Below are 9,609 nucleotides of genomic sequence, written 5' to 3'. Positions count from 1 at the left end.
GGCATCGGAGGCCTGGAGGAGGCCTCCCAGGCCTAGAACAGCCCACCGGAAGTGTGTGGGTGCCACTTTCGGAAGTCCGTTCTAGGCATCGGAGGCCTGGAGGAGGCCTCCCAGGCCTAGAACAGCCCACCGGAAGTGTGTGGGTGCCACTTTCGGAAGTCCATTCTAGGCATCAGAGGCCTGGAGGAGGCCTCCCAGGCCTAGAACAGCCCACCGGAAGTGTGTGGGTGCCACTTTCGGAAGTCCATTCTAGGCATCAGAGGCCTGGAGGAGGCCTCCCAGGCCTAGAACAGCCCACCGGAAGTGTGTGGATACCACTTCTGGAAGTCCGTTCTAGGCATCGGAGGCCCAGGCCAGCATTAAATATGAGAACCGGTTGTTCAGGTATTTGAATCCCACCACTGGATAGATCGCCTTGGAGAAAACCGACCAATGGTTGCTAGGAGTCTGGCTCATATGGTTGGTCAAATCCTCTGGCCTTGCTTATCCTCCCCTTTCCTCTTGGGTTTCCGTAGAGGGCCATTTTCCCCCCTCTTTTCTCCTGAGGCCCAAGCAATATGGACTTTGTAATACTTGCTGTATGGGTTTGGTAATACTATTGAACTGGCCTTTCTTGAAGCGCCTCTGTTTTTGCTCAGTATAGGGTCTCTTGCTTAAGCTGGAGGTTGGACTAGACCAGGGGTAGGCAACCTTGGCTCTTTTAGGACTCGTGGACTTCAACTCCCAGAATTCCTGAGCCAGCCTGGCTCAGCTTGGAAACCTCTCCCTGTCCCCTCAGCATGGCTGCCTCAGGGATTCTGGGAGTTGAAGTCCACGAATCCTAAAAGGCAAGTTTGAAGACCCCTGCTCTTAATCTTCATCCTAGGACAGGGGTAGGCAACCTTGGCTCTTTTATGATTCGTGGACTTCAACTCCCAGAATTCCTGAGCCAGCATGGCTCAGCTTGGAAACCTCTCCCTTTCCCCTCAGCGTGGCTGGCTCAGGAATTCTGGGAGTTGAAGTCCACGAGTCATAAAAGGGCCAAGGTTGCCTACCCCTGGACTAGAAGACCTCAAGGTCCCTTCCAACTCTGTCATTCTGTATTCTGCTACAAGTTGCAGAGCTTACTACTGTAGCCGGCTTGGAAGAAAAGATCTTCTCTGAGAGCCCAGGATATGGATCCTCTCAACATCTTTTGGGTCCATACTTGGCGTTTTGAGAGTGTGGTGTAGTGGTTAGAGAAAGAGCAGGGGGATCTGGGTCCAGATCTCTGCTTAGCCGCAGAAGATCTCAAAGCAAGCTTTGGGCCAGGCTCTCCCTCTTAGCCCAAGAGCCAATCAGGTGTAGTGGGGAAGGGGCTGGTCTAGGAGGAGGAGGATCTAGACTCTACTCCTCCATAAGATGCAGAAGCTCATTGGCTGACTTTGGGCCAGTCCCTCCCACTTAGCCAGGTGTAGTGAGGAAGGGGCTGAAGATCTAGGGTCTTGCACCCCCTCCCAGGCTAAGAGCCAATCAGGTGGGCAAAAAGGTGGATTAGAAGTGGGTGGACCCCAGTTCTAATCTCTCCTCAGCCACAGAAGCTCATTGGCTGACTTTGGGCCAGTCCCTCCCTCAGCCCACTCTCTCTCTCACGGGGTTAGATATAAACTCATGCTCAATAAAATACTGAAAATACCGTTATCACTGCTAAATCAAATGCTCCTTTTTTTTCTCCCCCCTTTTGGCAGTGGGCGGAAGCCCTGGTGGTTTTCCAACAGGCGGCAGACCTGGTGGGCCTGGAGTCTCGGAAGTCTCTCTGGGGACAGTTCTGGGGGGCTCACCAGCGCTTCTTCAAGTACCTCTGCATCGCTGCAAAAGTCCGGCGCCTGGTGGAGCTGGCCCAGGAGGAGCTCAGCAAGGGCAAGGTGAGGAAGGAGAGACGCCGCTGCTTCAAAGCCCGTCCTTTCCGTTACCCGTAGTTGTAGCGCTGATAATTCACTGTGAGAGAGCAGAATGTGTGCATGTTTCCTTTTACAATCTGGTGGTTCTTTGAATTAACTCTTCAAATATTCTCCTCCTCCTTCTCCTCCTCCTCCCCCCTCTTCCTCCTTCTCCTCTTCCTCTTCCTGTTTTTCCTTCTCCTTCTCTTTCCCTTCCTCTCTCTTCCCTCCTCCTCCTCCTCCTCCTCTTCCTCTTCGTCCTCCCTCCTTCTCTTCTTCCTTGCCCTTCTCTTCCTTCTCCTTTTCCTTCTCTTTCCCTTCTTCCCTCCTCCTCCTCCTCCTTTTCCTTCTCCTTTTCCTTCTCTTTCCCTTCCTCCCTCTTCCCTCTTCCTCCTTCTCTTCCTTCTCCTCCTCCTCCTCCTCTCCTCTTTCTCTTCCTCCTTCTCTTCCTCCTTGCCCTCTCCTTCCTTCTTCTCCTTTTCCTTCTCTTTCCCTTCCTCCCTCTTCCCTCTTCCTCCTTCTCTTCCTTCTCCTCCTCCTCCTCTCCTCTTTCTCTTCCTCCTTGCCCTCTTCTTCCTTCTTCTCCTTTTCCTTCTCTTTCCCTTCCTCTCTCTTTCCTCCTCCTCCTCTTTCTTGTCTTCCTCCTCTCCTCCTTTCTCCTTTTCCTTCTCTTTCCCTTCCTCCCTCTTTCCTCTTCCTCCTTCCCTTCCTTCTCCTCCTCCTCCTCCTCTCCTCTTTCTCTTTCTCTTTCTCTTCCTCATCTTCCTCCTTGCCCTCCTCTTCCTCCTTCTCCTTTTCCTTCTTACCTCTTCCTCCTCGTCTTCCTTCTCCTCCTCTTCCTCCTCCTCCTTTTCCTCCTTCCCCTTCCCCCCCGCCCTGCTCCTCCATCACTTTCGGTTCCTGAGTTTTATCAGCCAGGCTGTTCCACCCATCTTGACTGCTTGTTTTTTTCCCACATGCTGGCCATCCTTGGTCTCACTTCTGCCCGGCTTGCCTTCCACAGTGCGTGGTCATCGGGTTGCAGTCGACGGGGGAGGCCCGCACCCGGGAAGTCCTGGACGAGAACGAGGGGCACCTGAACTGCTTTGTGTCGGCGGCCGAGTGAGTTTTCCATTGGTGGGGGGGCCCTGAGGGAGGGGGATGCACTTTTTTTGTGAACTCTAGCACAGTCCCTGCCCGAGACGTTGGTGGGCTACAATTCCGTAGGTACCATGGAGGGATCCCTTAAAAATCACTGCTCTGTTGCATTCTGATTAAAGGCAGGCATCTTTGGACTTTTATCTTTCAGGCAGCCTCTGAGAAACACACCCCTCCCCTGGCATCATTGGCATCATTTTAGTGGCACCCATGGAAATCCAACCCATTGGCTGCCTAAACCAATTGTAAACCTCTCAACCTTTGCACCTTCTGTCTGAAACAAGCCACCAAGCTCAGGCCACGCCATTCCCAATTCTCACCCCATTTTGATGTTTTGTTTTTTCCCTTTGGCTCACTGCTTTGTCCATGACCCCTACCATGCATTTGTGGGGGTGTGGGGGGGTGAAGATGGGAGACATCTCGGGTGCATCCCCCGCTCAAAGCTCTGTCATCTACATTGAGCCACCGCATCACAGCCCTCTCCCCCCCCATGACCCACCCCCCTTTGCATTTTTTGGTCCTTTCCTATCTAGTCTTGTGAAGACGGCCCTGTCTGTAACTAAACGAGAGAAGGACAAAGAATAAAGTTGTCCGGGGTTATTCTGAAAAGACCGTATGGCGTTCTCTCCTTCACATTAGCTGCTTGCTTGTGAAAGGCCAAAAAAAACCCCACCCTTCCTGTCTCAAAAGGACCACTTCCAGGGTTCCCTTGTAATATTTCACCTCAAAAATGCCACTTTTTGTTGGCTTCAATAGATACGATAGTGCAGTGGTGGCGAACCTATGGCACGGGTGCCAGAGGCGGCACTCAGAGCCCTCTCTGTGGGCACGCGCGCCGTCGCCCCGGTCCTAGGCCTTCAGCTGGGTTTTATAAAACCTTTTCGCTTTAGGCCTCCGCCGCCGTGTGCAAAAAAAAAAAAGGTTCGATCAATCAGTCAATTTCAACTTCTCGCGGGAAAAAAAAAAGATCTTGCAAAGTTGGAATTGGTTGATTGAACTTTTTAGTCCCACCCAATCTGCCGTTACCACCGCAGCCACACCCACCCAATGGGCCACACCCACCCAATGGGCCATGCCCACCCGGCATCCGACGATGCATAAGTGGGTTTTAGGTTGCAGTTTGGGCACTCGGTCTCTAAAAGGTCACTGCGATAGTGTGTCTAAACATTCTCTGACATCACAGCAATTGAACCAATAGCTGCCAAGCCAGACATGTGGGCTACCTAGAGCGGTATTTCTCAACCTTGACCACTTTTAAGATGGGTGGACCCCCAACTCCCAGAATTCCACAGCCAGCCAAGCGGGCTGTGGAATTCTGGGAGTTGGGAGTCTACCTATCTTAAAGTGGCCAAAGTGGAGAAACGCTACTCTAGAGCAGGGGTTTTCAAACTTGGCCCTTTTATGACTTGTGGACTTCGACTCCCAGAATTCCTCAGCCAGGCATGCCTGGCTGAGGAATTCTGGGAGTTGAAGTCCACAAGTCATAAAAGGGCCAAGTTTGAAGAGACCCTGCTCTAGTCTAGAGCATGGGGATGTTTGTTAAGCTTGCATTTAAATGCACACCTACTTTATATTTTGCAGCTGAATGAAAACCTATTTTATATTTTAAGCCCCTGCCCCAATGGAAAATTAGTTGCCATCCAACGTTCAGTTTTCTAAGTTGTTAATGTTAATTAACGTTTCATGTCAGTGCAACAACCACCATTACACTTGGGGAGGGCTGTAAAGAAATACATAACATTGTGAAAATAAATGTCCACACGTCCATTATATCAGGAAAATTTATATGTTATCAATAGGAGCGAATATTTGTAGTTCAGAATCAAAGTGTGGGGATCCTTGGTGCTCTCTGAGTTTGGTTGGGTTTTTTTTGCAGACATTTCATTACCCAACTAAGTAACACCATCCAGGCTAGAAGGGAGTGTGTTTGCTCTCGGTATACAGTGGTATGTCATCAGCAACTCAGACAACAAACAGTAAACAACTGTCCAAGCAAGAAACTGCCAAGAACATTCCCACTAACACTGGCAAGGCAAGCTACTAGTACAGGAGTCTTCAAACTTGGCCCTTTTATGACTTGTGGACTTCAACTCCCAGAATTCCTCAGCCAGGCACACTGGCTGAGGAATTCTGGGAGTTGAAATCCACAAGTCATAAAAGGGCCAAGTTTGAAGACCCCTGTACTAGCATATAGAAGAGCTAACTCCACTCCCTTCTAGCACTGATGGCGTTACCTAGTTGGGTCATGAAAAGTCTGCAAGAAAACAACCAAGCTCAGAGAGCACCAAGGACTCCACACAAGCCTATATATCCCAGGCAGCATTGCAAACAGAAATGTGTGTTTTAGTGGAACTAAACCAAGCGCAGGTTCAAAGACTCTGGACCTTTTATTTATTTTTTTTTGCAAAACGGAAAACACCCGTCTCAATTCCGCAGCACTGAGCCTCATTTAGGTTGTTCTGTTTTAGTTTTGATTTTTCTCTGTGCCTTTTTGTTGTTGTTTTTTTAATTTTCAAGTGAGCAGTTTGGGCATCCTGGCAGTTAGAATAAAATATCCCCTCTTAACTTTCAGAGGCGTCTTCCTTTCACTAATTCGGAAGCACTTTCCTTCAACCAAACGAAAAAGAGAAAGAGGAAGTGTCCTTAAAAGAAAACGTAAGATCCTTCTTATCCTCCCTTCCCCCCCACCCACCCTCTTTAAAAAAATCCTGATATCCCAGACCTTCTGCGGTGCACCTGCAGTTTGCATCCTGTTCTCTCCCTTCTCATCCTGTCCCCATTTTCCCATTCCTCCATTTTGCTCTTCCAAAGGTCTTTTTCTTTTCACTGTTTTTATTTCCTAGCTGTTTCATGCCTTCATTTGCCGCAGGGGCTTGTTCTAGGTCAGGAGTAGGCAACCTTGGCTCTTTTATGACGCGTGGACCTCAACTCCCAGAATTCCTGAGCCAACATGGCTCAGCTTGGAAACCTCTCCCTTTCCCCTCAGCGTGGCTGGCTCAGGAATGCTGGGAGTTGAAGTCCACCAGTCATAAAAGGGGCAAGTTTGTAGACCCCTGCTCTTAATCTTCTTCCTAGGAGAGGGGTAGGCAACCTTGGCCCTTTTATGACTCGTGGACTTCAACTCCCAGAATTCCTGAGCCAGCATGGCTCAGCTTGGAAACTCTCCCTTTCCCCTCAGCATGGCTGGCTCAGGAATTCTGGGAGTTGAAGTCCACGCGTCATAAAAGAGCCGAGGTTGCCTACCCTTGGCCTAGGTCTGCAACGCTTTTCATATTCACGCAATTTCTGGTGCGTCTTCCCATCTGATCCTGACCTTAACTGTCACTTCCTCCTAAGAATGACTTTAGGAACACCACCAAGGGTGAGGAATCTGTGGTGGTTCCTAAAGTTTCCGAATTATTGGTAGGTCTCAGGAGTATAATTGGGACCAGAATTTCCATTGCTAAGCAAGGTGGTCGTTAAATGAGTTGCACCCAATTTTATGACCATTTTTGCCACGGTTGTTAAGTGAATCACTGCAGTCATTAAGTGAATCCGGCTTACCCCATCGTCGGAAACCAGCCGGGAAGGTCACAAACGGTGATCCCAGGATGCCTCAACCATCATAAATACATGCCGGTTGCCAAGTGCCCAAATTTTGATTATGCAACCGTGGGGATGCTAGAATGGTCATAAGTGTGAGGACCGGTCAGAATTTGCTTTTTTTCAGCACCGTCATAACTCCAAGTGATCACTAAATGAATGGTCATAAATCATGGAATATCTGTACTTAAAAACAACATAGACTGATGATGTCACCAGCAACTTGGTTCAAAGGAGATTTTTTTGGGTTAGCATATTAAAAAAAAATCACAATTTGGTAATAAACCTGTTAATTTGCATTAACAGAGGAATAGAATCAAGATGACGTGAAGTTGTAGCACCGCTTTACGAAGCCTTAGTACGACCACACTTGGTATACTGCATCCAGTTCTGGTCACCACAGTACAAAACAGATGCTGAGACTCTGGAAGGAGTGCAGAGAAGAGCAACACAAACGATTAGATCAGGGCTTTTCAACCTTTTCACCCATTGTACCACTTTTAGGATATGGCAATATCCGAGTACCACCAGTCGCCTAACAAGGGGTCAAAAACTTGATGACCCCCCCCAAAAAGGAAAAAAGTGATAAAGTACAGGTAGTCCTCGACTTACAACAGTTCGCTTAGTGACTGTTCGAAGTTACAATGGCACTGAAAAAAGTGCCCCCCAAGCCACAGCCGAGCAAGATACCTGCCTGCCCACCCGGCGGCGCTCTTCCTCCTGTCTGAGGTTTTCATTGTTGTGAGCATTTATGTTGAGGATTGGCAGCGGGGGTGGGGTGGGGGGGTGTTTGGTTTTTATTCCCCCCGTCTGCTGGGTGGTTGCAGCAGGTTTTGGTCACTTTACATGACCCTGGGACACTGTGACCGTCATAAATATGAATCAGTTGCCAAGCATCTGAATGTAAATCACAAGACCCTGGAGATGCTGCAACATTCCAGCTGATCGGCGGTTCTTCTCATCAGTACTGTTTTCCAGCTGATTGGTGCTTCTTCAGGGCTCAGCAGAAGCACCAGGATCAGCGCCGAGCTCCAGCTGGAGCCTGGCGCTGATCCTGGTGCTTCCACTGAGCCCTGACAGCCCTGCAGCTCCAGCCATCTGTCGCTTGTGCGGTGCTGCCACCGGTTCAGCTCATTCCCCTCCCCTGCTACCACTTTTTTAGGATGGTCGCGTACCACCTGCTAGGTGCCAATGTACCACAGGTGGTACCCATACCACTGGTTGAAAAGCCCTGGATTAGAGGGCTGGAGGCTAAAACATACGCAGAAAGAAAGAGGGGCTCCTACAAAGATGGGGGGGGGGGTTTCAAACTATTTTCCAAAACACCAAAAGCCAAGGCAAGAAACGATGGTTGGAAACTAACCAAGGAGAGAAATAACCTAGAACTAAGGAGAAATTTCCTAACGGTGAGAGCAATCGACCAACTTGCCTTCAGAAGTTGTGGGTGCTCCATCTCTGGAGGCTTTCAAAAAGAGACTGGCCCACCATTCCTCTGAAATGAGATAGGTCTCCTGCTTGAGCAGAGGGTTGGACTAGAAGACCTCTGAGGTCCCTTCCAACTCTCTATTTATTCTATGTTCGTCTCCGTTGCTACGCCTTGCCAATTGCCCTGCTTCCCCCTGCCCTCCTTATGCCTCTGTCTAAAGGCGGTGTTTTTCAACCTGAGCAATTTGAAGACGGGCGGACTTCAACTCCCAGACTGGCTGTGGAATTCTGGGAGTTGAAGGTCCACCCATCTTAAAAGTTGCTTGCGTTGAGGAACACTGCTCTGCATGGAATTGCTCTTTCAATGCTTCCTGTTTTTTTCCTCCAGAGAAACAGAGAGTCCGAAGCCTTAACAAAGTGATGAGAACCACCTACGACCACTACGGCGGCAGCAACAACGACATCATCAAGATCAGCTCCGACAGCAGCACCGATTCCGAGCCCTGTCTGGAGAGCGACTTCAACTCCTCTCCAGAGTCTCTCGTGGAGATGGAGGACGTGGCCAGCCGATACAGACCCATCAATGGCGCCATGGGTCACGACCCAAGTAAGTCCTGTTCGGAGGACCCCTGTCCTCCTTGCCAGCCAGAAACATCCGGGGAAGCTCTCCTCCGGGGCAGGCAGAAAGATTGTTCCCTAGTTGCGCGTGTGAAATGGGGGCAGTGGTGGAACTGGAGATGGGGGAATGTAATCCAGGGCAGGGGTCCCCAAGCTCTTCAGCTCATCAGCTTCCTTCACGTAGTTTCAGATTGTTCATCAACCCTCCACCATTTATTACAGGGAAATAATTTAATAAATATTATTTTATTTTATTTTTATTTTTTTGAATTTTTTTTATTGATTTTCTAACATTACATTTATATCTTTGAAAAACAACGGGGCGGCTGAGTTACTATAATTCAATTACGTACACATATTCTTAATACAAATCTCAAACTGTTACAATAGGTATTTCCTCTCTTTTCCTCTATCTCATATTTGAATTAATACACTTCTTATTCTATCAGTCAAATAAAAAATAACTTTTTTATATTTATCAATAGTTTTTAGTTTATATGTATATATATCTTGATTGTTTTAACGTTCAATGTTTGAGACAGTCAATGTCCTGGTGACTTTTTCTCAATCTTAATTTTCCATTAATATTTAAAATTAACGTTTAATATTTACCATTTCCGAGTTATTAAATGTTCCCAATTCCCTTCATCACAATTCCTCGCAAAATCTGGTATTCGGGATACACGTTTTATCTATTTAAATTCTTACCATCTTAATATTCATACTTCTGTGTTTTAGATAATCAGAGTTTTCTTTTTTTTTTTTTTCAATATAAAATTTTATTGTTTTTATCATAAAAAAAAAAGAAATACATCACAGATATTACACAATGTTATAACCCATCCCCCCACCCCCCGGACTTCCCAAACCAACCTAGGCTAATATTCAAATACAAGTAAACAAATATTAATATCTCTAACTCCAAAGTCTAAACTTAAACAATCCATCT

General features: G+C 47.9%; 1 protein-coding gene across 1 annotated transcript in view; it reads left to right on the top strand.

The window, feature by feature from the left end:
- Positions 1-9,609, top strand: part of SBNO2 (strawberry notch homolog 2) — a gene marked incomplete at its 5' end in the record, with an annotated part of 100,375 nt that overhangs the window by 60,197 nt on the left and 30,569 nt on the right. The window contains 5 exons of the mRNA XM_029285792.1: positions 516-589; positions 1,707-1,883; positions 2,902-2,999; positions 5,608-5,690; positions 8,431-8,649. Of these exons, the coding sequence (XP_029141625.1) occupies positions 516-589; positions 1,707-1,883; positions 2,902-2,999; positions 5,608-5,690; positions 8,431-8,649 (651 nt within the window). The remainder of the gene's footprint in view (positions 1-515; positions 590-1,706; positions 1,884-2,901; positions 3,000-5,607; positions 5,691-8,430; positions 8,650-9,609) is intronic.

Source organism: Protobothrops mucrosquamatus, unplaced genomic scaffold (assembly GCF_001527695.2).
Source record: "Protobothrops mucrosquamatus isolate PMUCROS unplaced genomic scaffold, P.Mucros_1.0 scaffold2269, whole genome shotgun sequence".
NCBI classification, from domain to species: domain Eukaryota; kingdom Metazoa; phylum Chordata; class Lepidosauria; order Squamata; family Viperidae; genus Protobothrops; species Protobothrops mucrosquamatus.
The sequence above is the reverse complement of the archived record's forward strand: the minus strand, read 5'-3'. Positions and strand labels throughout refer to the sequence as shown.